This window comes from Agelaius phoeniceus, chromosome 23 (assembly GCF_051311805.1).
Source record: "Agelaius phoeniceus isolate bAgePho1 chromosome 23, bAgePho1.hap1, whole genome shotgun sequence".
Classification (NCBI taxonomy): domain Eukaryota; kingdom Metazoa; phylum Chordata; class Aves; order Passeriformes; family Icteridae; genus Agelaius; species Agelaius phoeniceus.
This window is the reverse complement of record NC_135287.1, coordinates 2,738,007-2,765,073: the sequence shown is the minus strand read 5'-3', so window position 1 is coordinate 2,765,073 and position 27,067 is coordinate 2,738,007. Positions and strand designations below refer to the sequence as shown.

General features: G+C 42.1%; 1 protein-coding gene across 5 annotated transcripts in view; it reads left to right on the top strand.

The window, feature by feature from the left end:
* ZBTB44 (zinc finger and BTB domain containing 44) overlaps window positions 1–24,822 on the top strand; it is a 42,979-nt gene extending 18,157 nt beyond the window's left edge. For 3 of the 5 annotated variants that reach the window (XM_054647468.2, XM_054647469.2, XM_077190074.1), the window contains 5 exons: window positions 506–1,575; window positions 8,721–8,805; window positions 13,650–13,813; window positions 17,263–17,563; window positions 19,598–24,822. In XM_054647468.2, the coding sequence (XP_054503443.1) occupies window positions 558–1,575; window positions 8,721–8,805; window positions 13,650–13,813; window positions 17,263–17,563; window positions 19,598–19,880 (1,851 nt within the window). In that variant the 5' untranslated portion in view covers window positions 506–557 and the 3' untranslated portion in view covers window positions 19,881–24,822. Of the gene's footprint in view, window positions 1–505; window positions 1,576–4,285; window positions 4,303–8,720; window positions 8,806–13,649; window positions 13,814–17,262; window positions 17,564–19,597 lie in introns of those variants that run through there. The other 2 variants (XM_077190075.1, XM_054647477.2) reach the window with 2 other exon arrangements.
* The last annotated feature ends 2,245 nt before the right edge of the window (window positions 24,823–27,067 follow it).

The following is a 27,067-nucleotide window of genomic DNA, read 5'->3' as shown; positions in this document are numbered from 1 at the left end:
TTGCTTACTCCTGCACCCTTGTTGTTGACTCAGCCTGACTTTTCTGTTTAAAAGAAACCTTCAATAGTCTGTTAGTTTAACAACTGTGAACAATGGTTTTCTGGGCCCAGAAAATAAAAATACAGGTTTCTACACAGTTTTTCAAGTGCTTTGGTTTTGGTATTACAAACATTTTTTTGAACTGTGTTGGGAATTTGGGTTTGAGGAGGCATAGCAGGAATGTGGAGAGAGAGAGAGGGAGAGATACCCCTATAGGTATAGGGAGCTATAGATACATAGATGTATGGAAGATGGTAGGGACAGATTGCAAATAATTTAATCTGTGATTATGAAAATTACAAGTAATTGCATTTCTGTAGAGTTAGTCCCTTGCACAGTCTGGATCCTAGAGGAACCTGGCCTTAGAGGATTCAGATGAATTTTCTTCGTACAGAGTCTTACCATCAGGAATGTACTTGGCTTTTGCTTTCAGAGATGGAAATGACAGTTTTCCTCTTTATTTCAGGATACCTTTGATCTGTCATATGTGGGAAGAACGCTAAGAGAGCCATCTAAAAATGGGTGTTAAAACATTCACTCATAACTCCCCTGCTCACAGTCAGGAGATGCTGGGGAAGCTGAACATGCTCCGGAACGACGGCCACTTCTGCGACATCACCATCCGCGTCCAGGACAAGATCTTCAGGGCACACAAGGTGGTTCTGGCAGCCTGCAGCGACTTCTTCCGCTCCAAACTCGTTGGGCAAGCCGAGGATGAGAGCAAGAGCGTGTTGGACCTGCACCACGTGACGGTGACGGGCTTCATCCCCCTGCTGGAGTACGCGTACACGGCCACGCTGTCCATCAACACCGAGAACATCATCGACGTGCTGGCCGCCGCCAGCTACATGCAGATGTTCAGCGTGGCCAGCACCTGCTCGGAATTCATGAAATCCAGCATTTTATGGAACACACCCAACAGCCAGCAGGAGAAGGTGCTGGATGCAGGACAGGAGAGCGGTGCAAACTGCAATTTCACCTCCCGGGACGGCAGCCTGTCTCCGGTGTCCTCCGAGTGCAGCGTGGTGGAAAGAACCATCCCCGTTTGCCGCGAGTCTCGGAGGAAGCGCAAAAGCTACATCGTCATGTCTCCTGAGAGCCCCCTCAAGTGTAACACACAAACCAGCTCCCCCCAAGTGCTCAATCCTTCCACTTCCTACCCAGAGTCCAGAAATCAGCCCGTGGACTCGTCATTAGCTTTTCCCTGGACTTTTCCTTTTGGAATTGATCGAAGACTTCAGTCAGAAAAGGTCAAGCAGGCGGAGAACTCTAGGACTTTGGAAATGCCTGGGCCCTCGGAGTCCAGCAGGAGGATGGCAGATTATGTGACTTGTGAGAGCACCAAGGGCAGCTCTCCCCTGGTGATCGAGGAGGACGTGCGAGTCAAGGTGGAGAGGCTGAGTGACGAGGAGGTTCACGAGGAGGTGTCACAGCCCGTGAGCGCATCCCAGAGCTCCCTGAGCGACCAGCAGACGGTCCCAGGGAGTGAGCAAGTGCAGGAGGATCTCCTGATCAGCCCTCAGTCTTCATCTATAGGTATGGCCATTTCTGCAGGTACACATCCCAGCTGGCACCTGAGCACTGGGGAGTTCATTGGAGCAAATCTGCCTCGTGGGTGTTCATGCTTTACTTTGGTGAAACTCCCCTTTTTCCCCCTGACTTTTGAAATGTTACACATAAACTTGGACTTCTTTAAATAACTTTGCAGAAGGCAACCCTCAGTCTTCATATAGGTATGGCCATTTCTGCAGGTACACATCCCACCTGGCACCTGAGCACTGGGGATTTCATTGGAGCAAATCTGCCTCGTGGGTGTTCATACTTTATTTTGATGAAATACCATTTTTTCCCCCTGATTTTTGAAATATTGCACATAAACTTGGAGTTCTTTAAATAACTTTGCAGAAGGCAACCCTCAGTCTTCATCTATAGGTATGACCATTTCTGCAGGTACATATCCCACCTGAGCACTGGGGATTTCATTGGAGGAAATCTGCCTCGTGGGTGTTCATACTTTCTTTTGGTGAAACACCATTTTTTCCCCCTGATTTTTGAAATATTGCATATAAACTTGGAGTTCTTTAAATAACTTTGCAGAAGGCAACCCTTAGTCTTTATCTATAGGTATGGCCATTTCTGCAGTTACATATCCCACCTGAGCACTGGGGATTTCATTGGAGGAAATCTGCCTCATGGGTTTTCATACTTTCTTTTGGTGAAACACCATTTTTTCCCCCTGATTTTTGAAATATTGCACATAAACTTGGAGTTCTTTAAATAACTTTGCAGAAGGCAACCCCTTATCTATAGGTATGGCCATTTCTGCAGTTACACATCCCAACTGGCACCTGAGCACTGGGGATTTCATTGGAGCAAATCTGCCTCATGGGTTTTCATACTTTACTTTGATGAAACACCATTTTTTCCCCCTGATTTTTGAAATATTACATACAAACTTGGAGTTCTTTAAATAACTTTGCAGAAGGCAACCCTTAGTCTTTATCTATAGGTATGACCATTTCTGCAGGTACATATCCCACCTGAGCACTGGGGATTTCATTGGAGGAAATCTGCCTCATAGGTGTTCATACTTTCTTTTGGTGAAACACCATTTTTTCCCCCTGATTTTTGAAATATTGCACATAAACTTGGAGTTCTTTAAATAACTTTGCAGAAGGCAGCCCTCAGTCTTCATCTATAGGTATGACCATTTCTGCAGGTACATATCCCACCTGAGCACTGGGGATTTCATTGGAGGAAATCTGCCTCATGGGTGTTCATGCTTTACTTTTGTGAAACTCCCTTTTTTTCCCTGATTTTTTAAATATTGCACATAAACTTGGAGTTCTTTAAATAACTTTGCAGAAGGCAACCCTTAGTCCTTATCTATAGGTATGACCATTTCTGCAGGTACATATCCCACCTGAGCACTGGGGATTTCATTGGAGGAAATCTGCCTCATGGGTTTTCATACTTTCTTTTGGTGAAACACCATTTTTTCCCCCTGATTTTTGAAATATTGCACATAAATTTGGAGTTCTTTAAATAACTTTGCAGAAGGCAGCCCTCAGTCTTCATCTGCAGGTATGGCCATTTCTGCAGTTACACATCCCACCTGGCTCCTGAGCACTGGGGATTTCATTGGAGCAAATCTGCCTCGTGGGTGTTCATGCTTTAATTTGGTGAAACTCCCCTTTTTTTCCCTGATTTTTGAAATATTGCACATAAACTTGGAGTTCTTTAAATAACTTTGCAGAAGGCAGCCCTCAGTCTTCATCTATAGGTATGGCCATTTCTACAGTTACACATCCCAGCTGGCACCTGAGCACTGGGGATTTCATTGGAGGAAATCTGCCTCATGGGTTTTCATACTTTCTTTTGGTGAAACACCATTTTTTCCCCCTGATTTTTGAAATGTTACACATAAAATTGGAGTTCTTTAAATAACTTTGCAGAAGGCAGCCCTCAGTCTTCATCTATAGGTATGGCCATTTCTGCAGGTACACATCCCAGCTGGCACCTGAGCACTGGGCATTTCATTGGAGCAAATCTGCCTTGTGGGTGTTCATGCTTTACTTTTGTGAAACTGCCCTTTTTTTCCCTGATTTTTGAAATATTGCACATAAACTTGGAGTTCTTTAAATAACTTTGCAGAAGGCAGCCCTCAGTCTTCATCTGCAGGTATGGCCATTTCTGCAGTTACATATCCCACCTGAGCACTGGGGATTTCATTGGAGGAAATCTGCCTTGTGGGTGTTCATGCTTTAATTTGGTGAAACTCTCTTTTTTTTCCCTGATTTTTTAAATATTACACATAAACTTGGAGTTCTTTAAATAACTTTGCAGAAGGCAAACTTTAGTCCTTATCTATAGGTATGGCCATTTCTGCAGGTACATATCCCACCTGAGCACTGGGGATTTCATTGGAGGAAATCTGCCTCATGGGTGTTCATGCTTTATTTTTTGAAACTCCCCTTTTCCCCCCTGATTTTTGAAATGTTACACATAAACTTGGAGTTCTTTAAATAACTTTGCAGAAGGCAGCCCTCAGTCTTCATCTATAGGTATGGCCATTTCTGCAGGTACACATCCCACCTGGCACCTGAGCGCTGGGGATTTCATTGGAGCAAATCTGCCTCGTGGGTGTTCATGCTTTACTTTGTGAAACTTCCCTTTTTCCCCCCTGATTTTTGAAATATTGCACATAAACTTGGAGTTCTTTAAATAACTTTGCAGAAGGCAGCCCTCAGTCTTCATCTATAGGTATGGCCATTTCTGCAGGTACACATCCCACCTGGCACCTGAGCACTGGGGATTTCATTGGAGCAAATCTGCCTCATGGATGTTCATGCTTTATTTTGGTGAAACACCATTTTTTTCCCCCTGATTTTTGAAATATTGCACATAAACTTGGAGTTCTTTAAATAACTTTGCAAAAGGCAGCCCTCAGTCTTCATCTGCAGGTATGGCTATTTCTGCAGGTACACATCCCACCTGAGCACTGGGGATTTCATTGGAGGAAATCTGCCTCATGGGTGTTCATACTTTATTTTGGTGAAACACCATTTTTCCCCCTGATTTTTGAAATATTACACATAAACTTGGAGTTCTTTAAATAACTTTGCAGAAGGCAGCTGAGAATGGTGAGCCTGTGGTAACCCTCTTTATTCAGCAGAGGTTGATAACTCCTTTTTACCTTTAGTTGCCTGACTGGGGAAACTTAATTCTGCTTTCATTAGTGCCAAAAGGCATGATCTCAGCTGAGCTCCAGCATCAGATTTGAAAAGCCTGTGCCTGCAGCCACAAAGGGTTAGAATAGTGCTTTGCATCAGACATCAAATCTCATATAATCGTGACAGAGAGCCTTTGTAAGAGGATTTGCAAAATAAGTGGTGAAACACTGTCATCTTAATGCCCCAGACAAAAATAAAACCACACAGTCATAATATTGAGAATCTTTCCATTTCTGTGGGATTTGATTCTCAAGTTGCTTCTTCAAATGCTGCTGGTTGCTGAGAAATCTTTTTTCCATGAAAGACAATTTGAAACCAGTTTTGGGATCTTATAGCAGGCTGTTCTTTATTAAGAGCTAATACTTAAAGGTTACTGGAACAATCCCTTTTTTCCTCTGCACAGAATGCATTGAATGGCTTTTAGTAAATCAGAAGATAGAGCTTTTGCAATATTTCTAATTTAATTATCAAAATTTTGCCCAAGTCAGCTATTTTACTCTCAAGTGGCTTGAGCTGTGCTCAGCAGAGTTTGTTTACTGAAAGATTTCTAATAACTCCTGTTCTGTTTGAAGACTGGAAGAATGGCAGATGCTCTGCTTCATTCAAATAATGTGTGAGTGAAAGGCTGCCCCCATTAAGGAATTAAATAAACTACAGCACAGTAAAGAATTGTGGCCTTGTAGTCTGCATTGTTTGTTTGCTTTGGTCAGTGCAACACTGCAACATCCCTGCAGAAAGTGAGATCAGGCTGCCCCTCCAGAACTGCAACACACATTCAGTGCCAAACTATTCATAAAAAGAAATGAAATCTATCCCATCTATGCCATCCTGTGCTGTTGGATTGTTCTCCAGTTTGTATAGCTCACATGGTGATATTTTAGATTGTAATGCTTTTTCCAAATGAAAATGTTTTCTTTATTGGAGACAAGGATGTTTACCTTTGCTGAGGAACAGACTTCATGTCCTCTAGTTTAAATCTTTAAAAGTTTGGCAAAATATTGCACAAATTAAAAACTAAAAGAAACTTTCTGTTTGCTGGGGAGTCACCAGGAAAAGAGGTCCTTGTTCAAAAGCAGATTTTGTTTGATTCAGTTTTAACTCATTGCAGTCAGAAGGGAAAGACTTTGCCAGGGCCATGTGATAAGAGATGCAAATTATTTCATCAAAGTAATTATATCATCACAGACAAAATAGAACAAGAAGCAGTAATGATTAGAGAATGTTAAAAATAGCATATCAAGTGATATATATCATAAATATATAAATGAATATCACACCAAGGCAGCTTAAAGAACAAACTGGCTGTAAACTCCAGGCCCCAGATGAGTAATTTTGTGTGCATGGGTTAGAGAATCTCAGGCTTTAGTGATTATAATTTTTAAACTTAAATATCTGTCTTTGCTGTTAGTACAGCATGTCCTGCCTTAAAACAGCTGCAGAGAGAAGAAAAATGTGCCAGGGCAAAATCTTTAAAGTACAAATCTGCTCTTTGTCTTTGAATATGTTTGAATTAATATTTAGTGGTTTTGGCATAATAACCATCCTCAGAATGGTTTTTATTCATGTTTTGCTATAAAGGGAAACAGTGTTCTTGCTTTTTAGCCCAGTTATGATACTGCACACTTTGTAGCTAGAAAGCACTTTTTACCTCCCCAAAATGCATTACTTTATGCAGTAATGTAAGAATAGTAAATGGAGGCAGCAAAATATGTTAAAGTACAGCTTTTTCTCCCCTGAACATATTTTCCACATATAACTGCATATATTTATCTCAGTGTTTTATAGTGCATCTACAAAAGCATTCTTGCCTCTCTCTGATATTGCAAAAAGCTCTTATTCACTCTTTGGGAAATTTAAGAATTGTTCATTTGCAATTTATTATATTTGGAAGCACTTTATAATTTGGAAGGAGACGTGGAGCAGGGACTTGGTAAATAAATCATTATGGTTACAAAACAGCTGTGTGTGAGAAGATACTCTCATAACTCATTAGCACTTTTGGCATTTGAGAGGTGAAGGCATGAAATGAAACCTAAGAGCAGTTGGGCTTATTTTTCAGTGGACTGTCACTGAAGTATTTCATGAGAAAGAAGGATAAATCAAAGTGGGATTCACTTTTCTGCTTTCTAGATAGCTTAGCTGATGAATTTCCCAAGTATAGTTTGTCACCTCTTAACAAAATCAACAATTTTTATTTTACTAATTGTGAAGCTGCCAGAGATGCAATTTTCCTCTTGTCACTGGCCCCATAACATGGCATCACATTAAGACAAGAATCTCTCATTCTTTTTGACAGAATATGCACATTTTCTGCTTCACCTTTCCCATCTTTGTTCCTCCCTTTGGTTTTCCATTTTCTCTGACACTTGCCAGCATATACCTAATAATTCTACTTGATTTTCCTGGTGAGCTTTAGGGTCCCCAAATTCAGGTTGCTCCTGTACCCCTCTCTGATAAAGCAGAATTATTTCACCCCAGCAGCAAGAGCAGCTCATTGCACTGTCCTGCACTTTGCTTCTCCTCGAGGTGGAGGTGCAGGGAGGGAAATCTCCTTCCCCACCTCATGTCCCATGGATTCATGGGGCCATCCAGGGCTGCTTGCCCAAACTCTGCTGCTGATGAGAGATGAGCAGCAGCCCCATAAGTAATGAAGGTGTGGATTTGCTTTAGTGCTGCATTTCTCTGGCATTTGCCAGTGTACACCTAATTCTACTTGATTTGCCTGGTGAGCTTTAGGGTCCCCAAATTCAGGTTGCTCCTGTACCCCTCTCTGATAAAGCAGAATTATTTCACCCCAGCAGCAAGAGCAGCTCATTGCACTGTCCTGCACTTTGCTTGTCCTTGAGGTGGAGGTGCAGGGAGGGAAATCTCCTTCCCCTCCTGTCCTCATATCCCATGGATTCATGGGGCCATCCAGGGCTGCTTGACCAAACTGGTGCTGATGAGAGATGAGCAGCAGCCCCATCAGTGAATGAAGGTGTGGATTTACTTTAGTGCTGCATTTCTCTGACATTTGCCAGTGTACACCTAATTCTACTTGATTTTCCTGGTGAGCTTTAGGTCCCCAAATTCAGGTTGCTCCTCTCTGATAAAGCAGAATTATTTCACCCCAGCAGCAAGAGCAGCTCATTGCACTGTCCTGCACTTTGCTTGTCCTCAAGGTGGAGATGAAGGGAGGGAAATCTCCTTCCCCTCCTGTCCTCATATCCCATGGATTCAGTGGGGCCATCCAGGGCTGCTTGACCAAACTGGTGCTGGTGACAGATGAGCAGCAGCCCCATCAGTAATGAAGGTGTGGGTTTGTTTTAGTGCTGCATTTCCTTGGATTCTGTTCCCCAAGCCCCTTGAGCTACATTTGCCCCAGTGCTGGTGAACTGAGCAGAGCTCTGGAGTGGTTTTGTTTGTACATTTCTCTAACAAACAGCTGTTTTGTCTTTTTTGTGTTGCATTTCTGATTTCCCAGAGGGCTCTTCCTGTCTCAGCTGCTTATCAATAAATGAAGACATTATCAGTTAATATATTTATGGAAGATTTGGACCACAAAAGTCATTTAGTGTGGCAGGTTTGAACTCCTTATTGCTCAGGAAGTCCTGAAAAATTGACAAAATAGTCCCTGTAGGTGAATGTAACATTCCTGCTTTTCAGTGCTAGTTCTGGATGTGTTTTGAAAACTGGCTGTATTTAACATTTCCATTTTCTAGGTGGACCAAATATGTGCCCTTATTGAATTGTCAATTTACTGGGTAATCTGTGCAGAGAGAAGCTGCTTTGGAACAAGTTGCTTCTGGGTGTTGTAAATGACTTTCCCTAGGCACTTTTATTATCTTATCACCCAGCTATCAGTGTCTATCAGAGATTTGGGAAAGCAAGCTTGATGTGTATTTACCTGCTCCCCCAACCCTTTTTGAACAGTTCTTTGCATTAAACTGCCCTTTTTTCTTTGCCTAGGCTCAATAGATGAGGGGGTTACAGAGGGGCTGCCCACACTCCAGAGCACGTCTGGCACCAACGCTCACGCAGACGATGATGATCGGTATGTACCAACCCGGGGTGCAAAGTGTTCTGCTCCAAGTGGCTGCTGTAATTTACCTCCCCAGCCTTAATCCCACAATGTTTAGCTGTTCCTACATCAAGTTCTGGGTGTTGATCAAAGTACAATCAGTGCCTGGAGGGGCAGATGCTTTAGAAGAATGTAGGTGATGAAAGTCACAATCTGCTTACTCATTGCTTTTTGTTTCCTGTTTATATCCAGGCAGCACTGGTGAAGAAAGATAGTCCTGTTCTTGCTGTTTCTTCATCATTGCTCTATATCAATAAATTTGAATTAAACCTCTATGTGAAACATGCATACTAAAGCAACCAACTGAAAACAAGGCCTAGCCCTGACTTCAACAAACCACACTAGTGCAAGCCACAGGAGAGGCAGAGCAGCCTTAAATCTCTTCCCCCAAACTTTCTGCCTGTAGTTCTTACCAAGATGCTGTGTGGCACTTGCTGTAAATATTTAGCAGGCGTTTGCTGTGCTGAGCTGAGTGATTTATGAAGGGAATCCCTTATAAGGGAAGGTTGGCAGAGAAAACCAAACTGAGCTGGGTCTGTTTGGTCAAAGAGACATCATGGTTCTGTTAGAGCCAAGTAAGTGGGGTACCCACCATGGCACACAGGGCTGCTCTCAGCTCCTCTGACTTCCAGTTCTGAGCTCTCCCTTCTCTCAGCACATTTTTCCAAACTGGGGTTTGTTAGACAAGTGGGTCTGAGGGAGAAGTGTGAACCTTTGGAAGTTGTTGCAGAAATTGTGTCAAGAGAAGCTCCCTATAGGGATAATAACCAAAAGCTGCATTTTCATCGCTCATAAAATCTTTCCATCTCAAATCTGTCCCACTTCCCTTAAAAAGGGCAAAGAACTGCTTAGATAAGACTTTTTGGGTGACATGGAAGATTTTATCTATCTGCTAACAAACCTGAGTATAAAAATAACACCCAGCACTTAAGGGTTGAATTAATAGTAGGAGCACATGTTGCACTTGAACTAATCCAGGCTTTGAAACCTGTAATTCTGAAGTCAAGTGGCACACATATTTTCAGCAGTGGATTATTTCAGAAATTTCCTATAAAACTGCAGAGCTTCAGCACAAATTGGGTAGAAAATTCAAAAGATAAAAAATTCTTTAAACACACTGAAAATTCCCACTAAAAGATCTCCTACATGCAGAGAAGGAAAGAATATTTACCTTAGTTTATGCTCCAGTTTGAAAATAATTAGTCTCAGAGTGACAGAAGTATCAGGAAAATGAACTTGAATTTGCACCTGGTTTCAATAGCTACAAGTGAACTGAGAGTCATGGGGATTTCAGACTCCAGAACTACCAGGTGATTTATTTTATAAATTCAAATGAAAGTGTCAAGAATGTTCTGATTCCAAGAACCAGCTGAATGTTTAAAATGGTGCTTCCAAGACCTGAGCAGTTTCCTTTCAGGGGTTTGTGTTTGTCTTGTCAGTGCTTTCAAATACACTGGGACAGCCCTTCAAGCATGACTTAAATTCCCATTTCAAGCATGGGATGGACACAGCAGCCAATAAATATGGATTGTTGTTCCCTGTGCAGCAATTTGGGCACACAGTTTTGGGTGCATAAGAATTCTGAATAAAGTAAAACATGTTTCTCTAGCTGAATCAGAAAAAAACAATCAATACCTTGTACAGATGGAGAAAATTCCCTTCCCAAACTGTTTGAATGTTTCATGCACCCTTAACTCCATATTGTACATTTCTTTACCACTAGGAATTCTCAAAATTTCAAAATCAGTTGTGTGTTCCCAGTGCAAATTAATATTAAAAAATGTATATTGTAATAAGCATTTATTACATTAATAAATGTAATATATTACATTTCTATTTCTGAAACAAAACAAAAGACCAGTCCCTCTAAAGGCCTCTCAGTACTATATCTGTGTCGCTGTGGAAGAATCATAAACATTTCAAAAACTAAGATGTCTTCTCTCTTGAGTTTCTGTCTTAAATAATTAACATCATTAATTTGGCCTCCTGCATAATCAGTGTTTCATAAACAGTAGGTCACATGTAATTGTTGTCAGCTTAATAGGCACACAGGAGTCTGTTAAGTATTAAAATGACTGCTCCAGTGAAGTCTCATCTATTCTTTCTCTGGTATTTCACATTTGGATTGTTACACACTTCTAATCTTGCCTGCTTTAACAGTTGGTCTCTGTATCAGTTTGTGGCTACACTTAAAAAGGAGTTGCTCAGTTATAAAAGGTCTCTCTGATCCAATAGAATGAGAGCCTCCACTTCTCTAAAATAATAGTTATTTACAAATAATGAACATTTCCAGGTTCACTGGCATTTTGACATTCATGTTTGTCAGAGTTTAGTTCTGCACAGTTAAATATGTAAATAATCTCAGGTGAAAAGAAGAAAAAGTGCAAGTAGGATATTTCAGTGACAACATTTGAAACCTCTCTCTCTATGTAGCTGGTACAGAAGCTCTTGGAGATGTCAGACAAATCTCAGCTGTTAAATGCCACAAATTGATCACAAATCTTGATCACAAATTGCAAGTCTTGAAAAATTAGGTAAATGTGGGGGAAAAGGAAGCAGGGGAGAAAAATCTAATAATGTTTCAAATATAATCTCTTCATGGTGCTGAGTTATGTCACCAAACAGGCATTTCACCCTGCTGGCAGTGTGAGCATGGGAAAAGACAAGCCAGGCACTGATAGCTGGGGAACCTCTGGTTCCCACTGGATCTGCTTTAATCAGCCCTCCTCACCATGAAAGACAGATGAAATCAAACCCAGGCTTTCATTTCAATTTCTTCTATGGAGTTGTGCCCATAGCACTTCTCCAGTGGAGGAGGTGGCACCAGCACAGGCTTGGAGGGTGAGTGAGCCCAGGAGAGCTGGGAACAAAAGGAGAGCTCTGGCTCCTGAGCTGGGAACAAAAGGAGAGCTCTGCTGCCCTACTTTGGGTGTCTCCTGAGAAAGCTCCAGCAGCACAACGTGCCTGTGCCTCCTCACAGTCCCCAACACAGCAGTGAGGGAGGCAGCACCTAAGGAACTCGTCAGAAGATGAAATTCTTTGTTGTCACAAAACCCAAATGTTATTCTTATATGAGCACGCTACATGTATAAAAAAGGAAGTGGAGTGCCAGGCTTGGTCAGGAATTTGGTTAGAAAAATCAGAACCTATGTTTAAAATGCTCTCACTTATTTCAAAAAGCTTCAGTTGATGTTTTTTAGACCCCAGAATGGCAAAGAGCTCCATTCTGCCAGGCCCAGGACAGAGCTAGTGACTTTGCTCCTGCAAATATTCCCTTTATCACAGATCAACAAGTCTGTCACATCTCTTGTTTTCCTCAGCTCTGGGACCCTACTGTGTATAAAAAGTCAAGGACAAGAAAATTTCTTCTTTAGTGCAAATCTTCTTCCAGTGCCATGTGAGGTCAGAAATCCTTAGGGTTTTACAGACTGAGTGATACTAAACTCTACAGGAAACCCTTGAATCTTGTGTGTATCAAGAGATACCTGGTGCTCTCTCTGCAGATAAATTTTACAACTGGAACTTTGGCTGCTGAGAATTAATGTGCTCAGAATTGAGATATGCCCTGTCCTCACAGTTGCAGTGCCATCCTTTTCCAGAGTAAAGACAGTTTAAGTGTTGATTTTAAAGAGATGATCCTAGTTCTTACCCTCCTGTGCTGAACTTGTGAATTTTTGTATGATGCCTAGGAAAATGTATTTGTGCCAAGTGCATCTTTCATTTGTGTGAGTGTTAGAAACCCCCAAATCCAGCAGAACCCTGAAGGCAGCCCTCTGGGCCTGAGGGGGAAGCAGAGCAGCAGAAGGATTTCCTCACTTAGGAAAACTTTCTGACTGTGAGGAGACACCATTGCATCTTTTCTCAGGGCATTTCAGATGTTTCAGTTTAGTAAAGCTGAAGTTGCAGTGTGCTGGCCATGGAATGAACAGTCAGGGTTAGAGCAGTTCCCTGCTGCCAGTGATGGCTGATCTTTCAGCAGGCTGGCAGCAGCTGAAATGGCAATTTCACCAAAAATACAGACCTTAGTGCTCAGGGAAGGGAACCCCCAGGTAGGTACAACCCCTGTTTGTACCAGCAGATTTGTTCCTGTTTCACTGTGCCCTTTAGCAAGTTCCTTGCCAGAGGACTTGGATTAGAGCACTGTGGTTCCCTTAAACAGTTTGCAGCTGGAGGCTATGGAGGAGCAATTAGTCAGTTTTAAATAAATTACTTTGAAAGTTAAATTGTTCCTCATTGCAGTTCATGTGCTGTTCTTTAAACACAGCACTGGAGCTCTTTGAATCAGACAAGGAGCAAGTATTGCTTCATTAGATTAATATTTTAAACTTAAAAATACGCAGTTGTAGATGCTAGTTTTTGTTGATGGAGCTTGGATTGAGATGAAAAATTAATTGGCTTTAATTTCATTTGTAAATATCACTGAAGCTGCAAAATACTCCTTTGCTTTTCATTTGCTCAGCTCTATAACTCTTCCTCAGGGACTGTTCAGTGATTGCAAGTCATCGATGTGCTGGAGAAAACGCTCACGCCTGGAAAATAACATTCAGTTCAGTTTGCAGTTGTGCTCAGACCCAAAGAAACAGAATTCTGAGCTTATTCCCTGGGTGTGCTCTGATGTGCAGAGTCAGTGACTGTAAGATTTCAGGTGCAGATCAGACACATTGCTACAGACCCAGAGATTTCCAGAATAAATGAGATTTCAGCAGAACTGTGACGTGCCAATCTCTTCCTTCTCACACAAAAGCCTTCAAGGTTCAGATTTTTGCAGAGGAGGCTTCTTGGCTGCTTTTGTAAATAAGTGCCTTTTTTCTTTGTAGTCTGGAGAACGTTCAGTATCCCTACCAACTCTACATTGCTCCTTCCACCAGCAGCACAGAGAGGCCCAGCCCCAACGGTCCCGACAGACCCTTCCAGTGTCCCACGTGTGGGGTGCGCTTCACCCGCATCCAGAACCTGAAACAACACATGCTCATCCACTCAGGTGAGAAACAGCCCTGCTCCCCCAGTTCCTGACTCACAGCCTTGTAATAATGCAGCTTTTCCACTCACCTGCCAAGTGCTTCAGAGTTGATTTCAGAAAGATTGGGTAGAGGTTGTGTTGAATGCTTGTTGTGATCCCTGCAGTCTGACTGATAGTTGTGCTCGTGGATAATCAGCATTTGTGTGGACTGAAAAAAACCTGATTGCCTGCAACTCATCAGGATAAGTAATTTTCCTGAAAAATATCTGAGATGAAATAAAGTATACTTGGCCCTTTTATTGCACTAAAGAAGTAGATTGAAATTCTTCCTCTGCCATATTGCAATTCTCTGCTGTGTTTCAGAGGAGACTTGCAGCCATAAGAAAATATTATCTGTGTCCTTGCATTGAAGGAGGTTGTATGCCTTTGCATCTCAGACTTTTGGGAAGGATTGCAGGACAACTGAATTGGTTTCATTTTCAGTTTAGCTCCTGCAGGTAGCACAGGCAGCCAAAGGTTTATGGGAATGCCTCCTCTGGGCCTGGGTCCCCAAATTCATTTTGATTTCTAACCAAGCATGAACTCCCCAATGTCTTTGCTACTGGTGTTTTCAAGACTTGTCAGCATTATGTGGCAATAACATTGACATTTGGGGGAATAAAGGGAATATTGAAAGGTTATTGCACTTGGCCACTAAGTCTCATGGTTTAGCATCTCCTGGTTTGAGTCTGACTCTTGCCTGCACACAGAAGCTGAACCATTCTGGGACAGAGCAGCCACAACTGACAAGGTGTAATTTTTCCCTGTCAACAATTATTTGTCAAATCCTTTCAAGCAAAATAGCCAGATATGTGTTTAATACCTGAAAAAGCAAATTCTGTGGGTGCAAAATGATCCCAAGCCTGTTGTTAAAATCTGACAGCAAAGCATCTCTGGTCTGCCTGTCAACTGACAACCCCTGGGTAAAGTTGGGAGAGCTTTGAATAGCTGGTTTAGAATAATTAACATGCAAAAGAACTCTCAAAGCTTGTAAATGTTGAAAGTGTTTTCATGTGAGTAAAATGGCTAAAGAGATTTCCCTCAAACTACCAGAGGAAATGGGTGCCCTTGGACAGTAGGAAAGCATGAAAAGTTTGAGCTCCACCAGACCATATTCCAGTTTATTAACTTGTTTTCACATGCTTAACAGGGCATTTCAGTGTAACCTTAACTACAGCTTTCTCTGTCTAAAAGCCCTCAATTAAAAGTTCACCTCCTGCTTTGAAAGTAAGAGAAGCAGAGTGAAAGACTGGGGGAATTAACAGCCAGGGCTGATGCACATTCAGCCTTTTGAGAAAATCTTTTTTATTCCTTGACAGCCCTATTATGAATAGAGCTCCATATTCCAGATTCTTAACCTCATGTTTGGATTTTCCCACTTTCTGCAGTTCACACTTTTGATTAAATCCTAAGGTTTTGGTGACTCAGACTTTTATCTTGTAATAGTTCTGTTTGTATGATTACACACTCAGCCACTGCAACATATTGCAGAGCTCGCATGTTTTAGGGTAAGAAATGAAAAATTAACCAGGAGCTGAATTTCTAGAATTAATACAAGAAAAAAATTCTAAATTAATACAAGAAAAAAATGAGAGGCATGAAGCTCAGCTGTCTTAGGGAGCTGTCTGTCATGCAAAGCTGCCGAAAATTCTTGTGCAGCAAGGTTCCCACGCAATATAAAGGCTCCTACTGCCCCTTTTATCACCATTCCTGCTGCATTACAGGGGCGTCCCTGTGCACAGTCCCCTTGCCAGAACACTTCTCTGAGGCCAAAGGCAGCCAGAAAAAAACATTGCAATTAAGGGTAGGCTGATAATTGCATTGTTGGGAACCAGTCTGGCACAAGAATGTGCTGAGATCAAAGGAGTTCAAAGGCACAGGAGATGGCTGCAGCATCAGGGCCTTGTGCCTGTGCCTGGGTGTTGCTGGTCAGGGGCTCTGTAGAAATCACAAATGGGACAGGAGTGTTGAGGAACGTGCTCTGAGCTGTTTTATTTTTTAGCATCAGTCTCATGACATGGTTATGACAATGGGAAGATGCTATCAGCTCTAATCACAGTTCTGCTGTCTCTGAAGCCTGCCTTCTGCAGCTTTCCCAAAAGCCTCTGATTTTATAAATTCCCACACCTGGGGATCTTGAATCCACAGGGGCTTGAAATCGTTTAAACCATGGGGAAGGAGCCTTGGGACAGGTCACAGCCATGAGTGCTGGGAAGGATGAAAGTTTGACCAGAAAGTCTCACAGGTATGTGTGCTTGGCAGAAAGATTTTTAAATGTAGAGTCTGAAGAAGGAATAGAAATGGAAGCAGGTTTTGATATAGAAGAAATGAATTGCTGAGCCAGTCTCACTGGATAACCAAGGAGGCAAAGGGTGTGTTAGTTAGAAGGGGTTTTTATGGCTTAGAGCAAAGGAAAAACCCACCTCAAACAAGAAAATGTTTTTACCAAACAGAAAGAAAGCACAGGCAAACAAGTCAGCAAAAGCTGCAAGTAGAAAAAAGGTCTCAGAATTTTCCACTGCAAGAAAACTGAAAAAACAACTTCTAGCTTAAACTGTAATGTACTGACTTTGAGTGATTGGAGAACAGTAACATGAATGTGGTAATGATAGCAGTTATGATAGGCTATGGATAATAGTTAAGGTATAGATTGGTTCTACTGTATTAAGATGCTCAGCAAAGAAAAGTATAGAATGCAATGAAACCAAAACCAAAGGGCTCCAGGCCTGCCTGCAGCTGGAGCTCACAGCTGTAGGCACAGCTCTGTCACCCACGACCTGGACTGCTGTAACACCTTGGATACAATAAACTGCATTTTGGATACAATAAACTGCATTTTGTATACAATAAACTGGATTTTGGTACAACACACTGCATTTTGGAGAGCCCCTGGAGTCCCACATCTCTCATTTCAGCTCTTACAGTGGCACCCAACGTGAGGCTCCATTAGTAAGAGCCTGAATGAGGGATGCAGGGCTCCAGGCCTGCCTGCAGCTGGAGCTCACAGCTGTGGGCACAGCTCTGTCACCCACCACCCTGGACTGCTGTAACGTCCTGGATGGCATAAACTGCATTTTGGATACAATAAACTGCATTTTGGATACAATAAACTGCATCTTGGATACAATAAACTGCATTTTGGATATAATAAACCGCATTTTGGATACAATAAACTGCATCTTGGATATAATAAACTGCATTTTGGAGAGCCCCTGGAGTCCTGCATCCCTCATTTCAGCTCTTACACCTGAGATTTCCTGGAGGTTGTCCCGAGGGAGCGCAGCTCTGCTCTAATTATTTCTCCCTTTTTAAAGTTAACAGCAAATCTCTTTTTCAAGCAGAGCTTTGCTGTGAGCACCTAGAGCTGCAGTCTGTGGGGAGGATTGTGCCCTGTGCCCCACAGGTGAATGTGTTTGTGCTCTCTCCCACAGGCATTAAACCCTTTCAGTGTGACCGCTGTGGGAAAAAGTTCACCCGAGCTTACTCGCTCAAGATGCATCGCCTGAAGCACGAAGGTAAACGCTGTTTCCGGTGCCAGATATGTAGTGCCACTTTCACTTCCTTCGGGGAATATAAACACCACATGCGGGTTTCCCGGCACATTATCCGCAAGCCTCGGATTTACGAGTGCAAAACATGCGGCGCCATGTTCACCAACTCTGGAAATTTAATCGTTCACCTGAGGAGCTTGAACCATGAAGCGTCAGAGCTAGCAAACTACTTCCAGAGCAGGTGAGGTGCACAGCAAAAACCTAACAGGGAAACTTGCTTTTTTTTCTTTTTTTTTCTCTTTTTTTTCTTTTTTTTTTTTATCCTTAGATCATCATTTCCTGCTTTCAGGGCAGCCTGCTGTGCCTCTCATCAGGTTGCCAGCTAATTGCAGTCAGATTGATTCCTGCTCCACTCTCTGTTGTATCTGATCTGTCTTACAGCATGGGAGCTATATAGGAGGCTACTGAAGAATCCAGTGATATGCAGAGGCTGGTTCTGGGTTACTTAATTTCTCTTTTCAGTAGTACCTATGGCCAGGCCAATGGTGTGAAGCCACAGTGTTCTGTCCTACAGTATCTGTGATTTGATATTGATTTGCTTTTCAAAATCTTGTACATAGTCTGTTCACTTTCATAGGGCACAGACTTCCTACTTCATTTTAAGTGGTTGCTTAACACTGTGGAAAGATTGCATGACTCCAGACCTTCTCCTTTCTCATTTTCTAGATAACATTACTAAATGATTAGACTCATAGTTTTGGAAATAGTGAGGGCCACTTGGACATTTTTTATCAGGCCACAAAAGACTTGGCATATCTCACAAATGCACTGCTAAAGACTATTAAAAGAGTTCTGAGGTGTCAGACGAGCACTGTGTTCTCTCATTGATATAAAAGTAATTGTTGGAATTTGAGAAAATATAAAAGTTGGATGAGAGAAATTGAAGACAGGAAGATCTTCCAGCTCTTAAATCTTAGAGAGAGTGCAGCGTGGTGTGTGTAATCATCTGCCTTCAGCAATGCAAAAAATGCAATGTTCTGAATGTTACAGCATCACAATCCCACCCCTCCTGATTTCCAGACATTATTCTTCTTCCCATAAAAAACATTTGAGTATTTTGTTCTATTTGATTAACTCAGAAGTGACGTAGGACAAAAAAGATTGAAAAACAAAGCAGGAAAGCCAGTTGCTGTTGTTTCAGCAGAATATTGTTTAAAAGTACAAGTGCTTCATATCTATGGGCTTACACAGTTCTGGTTCTTGGCTCTTGTGCCAAAACTGGAGCAAACAGTCTGCAGGGTGATGCCCTGGTTGTGGTAAGCACTGCATTGTTGTCAGCAAATTAAAGTCATATTAAAGGGTGTGATTTTAGTTGCCTGTAGCCCTTCCTTCAGTCTGATTTGACAAACATGAGGTTTAGCAGAGCTGGCTGTGAGCTTGGGTTGGAGCAGTGAATGCTTCTGTCATTTAAGGATTTCTTTTGACTGAGGCATTGCCAGGTGAACCAAAGCATACAAATGTGCATATATATGGTACATGTATGTACTTGTCTCGAGACAAACTTCATGTCTGGTGCTGAAAACTTGCAAAGAAATTTATTTCCATTATGTCCTCGTGCTCTGAAAGTACAACTGGAGCTTTTGGTAGGTTTTCTTTGGATCCACTCAGGCCTCAGCTGTTAAGAGTGCATAGCACAAGAGTTGTCCAGGAAGGATTAAAAGGGGAAGGAGATGCAATTCCATACTTTTGTCAGGAGTGTGATACATGTCAGGATCACCCCCCCACTGCAGCTGGCAGCTCCCTGTGCCTTCAGCTGCCTCACCTGTGCCCCTGGTTCTACCCTGCCCACTCAGAGGGAAGTCCTGCTGCTGCTCTGGGGGATGCTGTTCCTCAGACATGGAAAGGGCCACATTTTGCCAGTGCTGAACTCATTTTTGTTTCTATTTTTAAAGCCTGAATGCTCCCTTTTTTTCAATGAGGTTTTCAGTGCCAAATGTGTTCCAGACATTAACTTTCATTCTCATCAAGGTGATACAATCTAATCATAAGAAGTTGCTGTGTAGGAAATACGGATGTGAAATAGATGCCACTGAATAAATTCTGTGTGTGTGGAAATGAGAACCAGGTTATGGTGCTTAGTGGAGTATGTCAGTGCCATGGTCTTGGCCAATGTGAAATGAGTACATTTGTTCTCTGTCAATGTAGTTTGTGTGATGGAGCTGATACCATGGTGTGAGAAATGACATTTCTCTTCTGTCCTTTACCCCTCTTCCAGTGACTTCCTAGTACCGGACTACTTAAACCAGGAACAAGAGGAGACCCTCGGGCAGTATGAGCTAGGGGAGCATGGCTTTGAAAGCAACTCTTCTGTCCAAATGCCTGTCATTTCACAGGTGTCATCTACTCAGAATTGTGAAAGCACTTTCCCCTTGGGGTCTCTGGGTGGGTTGGCAGAGAAGGAAGAAGATGTGCCAGAGCAGCCAAAGACTAACACCACTGCTGAGGCAGCCGCGGGTGACCCTCCCAAACCGGAGCTGTCATCTATTACTATCGAATAATTCATGGTTTGGTTTCATTTTTGTTCTTTGGAAAGTGCCTGTGTTTGGTCCTGTACATTTTAATTTAATTTTTTTAAATGAAAAGTGGGGAGATTTTCCCCTTTTTACTTTGTAAGCTACGCTTTAAACTGAAAACTGCGACAGATGTTACATTATTTTTCATGACTGAATGATCACTTCTGTGAAAATATTTAAGACTGATTGCACAAAAAAGATCTTGTCAGAACATCATGGAAGCTGTGATACACTTCTAAAGAAGAACAACTGATTCAGATCACTTTAACTATTCCTTCTTCCACAGTTAGAGCAGCTCATTAAGTTTCTCTTGCTTCTGCAGGCCCTCTGGTTAAGGGAAAGAAATCAGAGGAAACCTTTTTCAAATGATAAACAAAAGGATGCATTGGAAACCATGATTGAACAGTTTTGACTAGTTTTGAGTGGATGCTTTAATCTTCTGCATAAAGAAGTGACACTTCCTATATGTGCCTGCTGTTTTTCAAAGCCCTTACTGTGCCCTGTGCTTGGAAATGGTGAGCGGTTTTGAAAGGAACAGTCACACACTTCTTCAAAACACACCATCCCTGTCCAGCCCAGATGAATGCCAGGTATTCCTCCTTCTTCTGTTCCAGTCCTTTTAGAAACTGCTTGATCAAATAGCCTAAACAGATCAGCCCAGCTGAGGCTAGGCATGGAAAGTCTAAAGGTGCACCAGGAATTGGGAATGATGGAGAAGTGTTCAGCCATGCAAGCCTGACAAATATCTCCTGACTGTACCTGTCTGTAGATGGGGAGCCACAAAGGGAAATGAAGGTTTTCCCAAACTGAAATTCTTAAACCATGGCCAGATTATTTGCAGTTCTGATCATTGCCCCCTCACATACACACTGTGTTTTTACTAATCTGAGATTTAGCTAGAGGGAGTTTACAGATTGGAAAAAATAAACTCTTTTGTGCATTATTGCACTTTTTTTTTGTTTATACATATGTATGTATAGTTTCAGAGATTTTTACTAGCCTGTTTTGGGTAAAACAAGCAATTTATTCTCTCTAAGGACAACTTTCTAACCAACAGGGGGCTGTTTACAAAAAGCCTATAGAGCAATGATGAATTGTTCCTGTTTCAAAACACTTTAAATCCTTGCCAACTCGGTTTATTAAAGGCCATTACTCCAGCTACACACACAGCTCAAGCAAGCAATAAACTGAAATATTTGCAATTTCATTTTTCCATATTTAGAAAAAGCTACGAATGGAGGGTGTGGGATTTTCAGAGCAGTGAGTCTTGTTTGGTCGAGGCTGTTTGGGCTCAAGTACTGCTTTGAAACCTAAATTAGGAAGTACATTAGGAGATTTGTGATTTTTCTTACAGCTTCTGAAGTTAACTCAGTGTTTGATGCCAAATGCCCATGGCCTACAGATGATGTGCTGAGTGAGTAGGTATTGCTTGATCTCAGTATTCCAAAGGCATGATACACTCCCTTAGTTTTGAGTCTTGTTTTTTTTGTTAATTGCTATTTTCTGTTATTTTCCGGATTTGTTTTATGCAAACATGAGGAGGAAATGAAACCAATAGAGCAAGGTTGCTCCTGAAGAAACAGAAGACACAAAAGTGGTATTATATTGCACATCAATTTGTATTCAGGCAGCCTAGGCAGCTCTGATACTCTCTGAGACTGAGTTCTTTCTATTAATAGCCAGCTTTTGTAAGGAAAAAAGTTTATTGACCTTTGGAAAGTGTTTAAAGGGTTTCAATGACCTCAACAATTTTTCTCTTTTTAGGTTAAACCCACATATTTTAGTTAAATAGAGTGAAAACAGTTGGGATTTAAGTACTTTCCGGGTTGCTGGAATGAGGTTTCTCCACCAGATCCAAAGGGTGTTTTAGAAACATGCTGCAAAGAACTTCTGTGCTGCAATTCAGTCTTGATTATATCTACCTTTGTGAGGCTTCTTAAAAGGGCTTGAAGGAGAAATGCTTTTTCTGGGCTGCTGTACTGTGAAATAGCCCAGTGCCTGCTGATGAGCTGAATTAAGAGACCATTTCTCTTGCACTTGGGATTTCTCTGAGAAGCCAGTGAGACAAGACAATGCCTTTTGCTGAGCTTTATTCTGACCTAGAGGGCTGCAACACTGAGCTCAAACCCAGCGTTTTCTCTTTTTCCTGACATGTTCCACAGGTAAATGAGAGCCCTTTGTGAGTCATGTTCTGAGCAGTGCTTCACTCAAACCACATTTCCTGACTGCAGAGATGTAATAATCAAAGGTGGTCAGGTATGAGCTGGAGGACATAATCTGATCATTAAAATCTGATCATTTTCATCCCTGAAGTATTTTGCTAAAGAGTTCATTGGTGAGAAGGTACAAACACACCACAGACATACCTGGATATTGGATTTTTAAGACTTAAAATTTTGAGTCAGAAGGCAAATTGCTTTCAGAATACCAAAGAGAAAGGGGAAAGTTACAAAGACTTTATAGCTCTGATCTGTTCTTCCTTGAAAAGACACAAGGATCATTAACACCGAGGTACAAGGCAAGGCCTGGGTTCATTTTTCATTGCACTGTGTGTTACACATTATCTTTTCAGCCTCCTAATCTCTGGGTAACATCTTAATTTAGTTCTCATTTTTCAATCTGGTTCAACTGGAGAAAGAATAGAGTTCTTGGAGGATTTGGTTTGGTGGGTTTAGGGTTGGGTTTACTTGTTAATTTTCCTGTCTGTAATTGTTTCTTGTTAATATCTCTTTTCTCCATAGAAATGAATACGGTTTAAATGCAAACACCTTTTTATTCCTCCTCTCTAAAACTTGTTGGAAGTGTTCAGTTCTTTGAAATGCTGGTGTTCTTCACAAGAGAGATGTAAAAACACAGGACATCTTAAAACAATTTCTGTTGCTAATGTGCTTGGATTCCAAACAGAGCAAGAGAGATAACTAAAATAGAAAAAACTTGCCTTAAACTACACTTGGGATTAAACCTAAAACATCCATTTCTTTCAGTACATTATCAGAGGGTTTTGAATTCTGGGATGCATTTTCTTATTTCTTCTTAGCTTTTTTCCCCTCCCTCCCAAAAAAATTCCATTATTTAGTATGCATTTCTGTGTCTGCTAGACAAGGGTCAGGGCTGGTGTGGTTCAGCCCTCCTGCTGCAAGCAGAGTGAGCCCAAGTGCTGTTCCCACAGCTGGAGTTCAGTTGTCAGGCTCGCAGAGACCACGGCCAAGTCTCTCATACTGAGAGATCAGTAGACTCGGGTATTGAAAATGGTTCTGGGTTCACATGGATTCTGAGTCTAAAAGATGTGAATTTAAACTTTTTAAAAAAGTAATAGCTGCCAATGCAGTCAGATATATTTTATAAGACTATGATCCCTATATGTCCCCTGTGGGATGGAGTTTTATTGTTTTTAAGCTATGGTTTAAGGTTTTATATGAGGGCTTCAGGCACTTCTTGGTCGCTGGTTCCACCCTGCAGCCCCGGGTTGGGAGGGCTGAGGTGAGTGCTGGTCTCTGTCAGAGACAAACCAGGAAGCATTTTATATGCAAATCCAGCAGGAGCTTTGTGCACCCTGCAGGGATGAGAGAATTCAGATGGAGGAGCACCTGCTGCTCCTACATCCATTGCAACTTCCACACCATCAGAATATGGAAAATAGCTGATTTTCATTCAGGCCGCTCACGTTCCAGTTTTGCTCACAAGGTGAAATCCTGTTTTGGAGGGTTCTCATCTCCAACTGTAGACATAATAAATCCCATAGCATTGTGATGATGGCAGGTAAGAGGGTTCAAGACAGTGCCTCCCCACATCAGAGGTACCTGGTGAATAGAGTGGGTTCCAAGTATTTGAGGAAATGTACCATAAAAGAAACAAATGTGAATTTTTTTAGTGCAACAGTACTTACTGCTCTGGATTTTCGTTCACTCCGTGTTCTAGCACAGTAACTCTGTGTCCCACAGCTCTCAGCTACAAATCTGGTTGCACTAAAAAAAAAAAAGTGGAATCTGGTGCTGCCAGCCCGTGTGGCAACTGTACCTACAGTCTTCCTGAGGGTTGCTGAAGTCCCCAGAAGAGTGATTTTGTTTCACCATTCATTTAGCTGATGCATGCTTTTGATATTCTGACCTGTAACCCTGGCTACACCGAGTCCTTGGACAGCTTCCTTGCTCTGTTCTGCAGTGCCTTCACTCAAGGTGCTGCCCCATGGTGAAACCCCAAAGAGGGAAAAGTGGAAGCTGGAGGGAAAAAAAATGTGAATTAAATTATTGTTGGGCTTCTTTGTGCATTTTAGTAACAGTGAAACCCCCTTAACTGTGCCAGTCTCCAGTCACCAGCCGTATATCCAGTCATCATCTCATCCACAGTACAGCTTCTCTTGTTGATGCTGGCCACAGCTAGATTACTTGGCATGTTTATTGACCTAACAGAATTGGTTTTGGGTTTTGGTTTTGTTTTTTAATGTATACGATGTTTAAATACACTTCACATTTTATATAATACTATCTGGCTATTAGTATTTTTCAGGAACCATAGTTCTTGGTGGCTATATATATTTTTGTGACTTTTTTTGTAAACTAAGTGCCGTTTCAACGTTACAATCATTTTTAGAGTTATTGTAATCAATGTGAATATCATGTTTTTTCAAATCTGTTCTGAGCCTGTAGTGTTTGCTTTGTGATCATATGTGTAATGTATATATTCTGTATAGTTACATTGTATTGAAATACTAGCTTGTTTGATATAAGAAAAGTATGTATTGGGTACCTTTTTGCTAGCCTGGTTGTTTAATCTTTAAAAAAAAAGTTCCAAAATACAAAAAAAAAAATCTCCAAACTGGTCCCATTATAGGTCAAAATTAAGGGGGGAGAAAAACTAGTTTTGAGTGTCTTTGGATAGAAATATGAAGCTAAGATTTTTCATTAAAATATTAATGTTTTATGGAGTATATATTTGCTTTGTGTGGTTATTTAACTCTGGCAGTGTTTGCCTTGCAGTACAACTGAGTAAACTGGACCTTCAGTGAGAAGGTGCAGCCCTGTCCCTTGAGCCACATTCCCCTATAGCTTTGCTTATAACCAGTCCCAAAAGAGCTGATGTGAGGAGAACTCGCTGGTGCTGAAGCTGTCACTGGGAGAAAGGACAAAATTAACATTAATAGATGGTTGGAGAAGTTACATGAGTAAAGAGTATTAAGAATAAAGAACACATTTCTGTTTCATTTTCCTTTGTATATTAATTAGATTGCCTTCTGTTCATGTTCTCTTTAGACCCCATTCTGCAAAAGTGCTGGGGCCAACTTTCCTTGGGGTGATGTTGATGGAAAGCCAAGGGGGAGCCTCATCAAATCAGCCAAAGCAGAAAGTGTTTAAAGTACAGCAGGCAGTCATTGTAGTGGCAGCTGTGAGCTTCAGAGGGGCCATGAAACAGCCCAGAGTGTGGGGCTTAAAATCCATCTCTGCTGTTTCTACAACCCTTGCAATTAAAATCCCTTTCCTCCTACAGCCCCACCTGTGTGAGTGAGCTGCAATCCTGGATCAACAGATAACTTGGAAAATGGCAGGTTGGGAAGTGCTTGGCTGAAGAGCTAACTCTGCCCTCCACCAGCTCAATACAAGCAGGCTGGGCTGATTTGTACACCAGCTGCCAGACTGTGCTCAGTGTCTGACACAGGAGTGAGACACAAAATGGAAAAGCTCTCCCTGGTGCAGAGCAGCTGGAGCCACCATGAACATGGGTAGGGCTGGAGAGTCTCTAAACCCCAAATTCTCCTTTGACTGAGGACCATGAATAGGGACAGGTGTCTGAACCTGAGCATAACTGGAAGAGGGAGTTCATCTGGGGAGGGCCCTGGAGAGATGCAGTGTGACACACAGAGGCTTGGGTCTCCCATGAAAGCAGAAATTTTGGTTCTTTGAAGCTAGGTCCCATTTGAAGTCTGCAGTAAATTCTGGCTGACTGTAAAGGCACACACAGCACCCAGAGCTGGCAGGGCACCCCTGGGTGGATGGTGAAGGAGTAAATTCACACAGCATCCCTGAGCTGGGCAGGGCACCCTTCATGGATGGTGGAGCTGTGAATTCACACACAGCACCCAGAGGTGGGCAGGGCACCCCTGGGTGGAGGGCAAGGCCTGGGCCGGTGACTGGAGCAGGATTTTCCAAAGCACCACCACATGTTTTGTATGAAACATCTCTTAGGTGCCCTTAACAAAGCAAGTGGACATTATTGAAGCTTTTTGTGTGGCTTCCTTGGAGCATTCAGCATTTCATTCCTGACAGTAATGAAGGATTATTTCTTTTGCTTAGAGGAGAGTGTCTGAGCTAAGCCCAAACTCAGCTACTGGGAATGTGGCAGAGCAGGGACAAGAGTTCTCCCAGGGCTGATTGCACCATTCCTACCCAGTGATATCCCCAGGAAAATGAAGCTGCTGAGAGAAACCTGGCTTGGGTTATGCATGAATACAGTTTAAATGCAAATACCTTTTTATTCCTCCTCTCTAACTTGTTGGAAGTGTTCAGTTCTTTGAAATGCTGGTGTTCTTCACAAGAGAGATGTAAAAACACAGGACATCTTAAAACAATTTCTGTTGCTAATGTGCTCGGATTCCAAACAGAGCAAGAGAGATAACTAAAATAGAAAAAACTTGCCTTAAACTACACTTGGGATTAAACCTAAAACATCAATTTCTTTCAGTACATTATCAGAGGGTTTTGAATTCTGGGATGCATTTTCTTATTTCTTCTTAGCTTTCCACAAGCTGCATCTCCAGAGGAGTGAGGTAACATCACCCCTGTGAGAGCTGAGGTTGCTGTGAGAGCCTGAGCATGCAGAGCAGGGGAGGTGTGTCCATGGCAGAGCCTTTCTTACAGCCCCGAGGCTGGGGTGCAGTCCGTGTGGACTTTGGGGTCTGTTAGCAGCTTTCAGGGCACAGAAACGTGCTTAAAGAGCAGAGTCACTGACAGGAGCCCTGACTTCCTCAGCTGCCTTTCACAAATCCTTGAGAAATAGGCCACAAACACCCAGAGTGAGATCTGTGTGTTTGAAAACCACTCCAAGGGCTTGAGTTAATTGCCTTTGAGCACGAGCTGCCTTTGTCTCAGTCACAAGGTCTCAGGTGAAGATAAGAGAACAACTCACAGGGCATCTATTTGTGTATCTCACTTGAACCTTTACCTCTCTGTTGAAGTTTG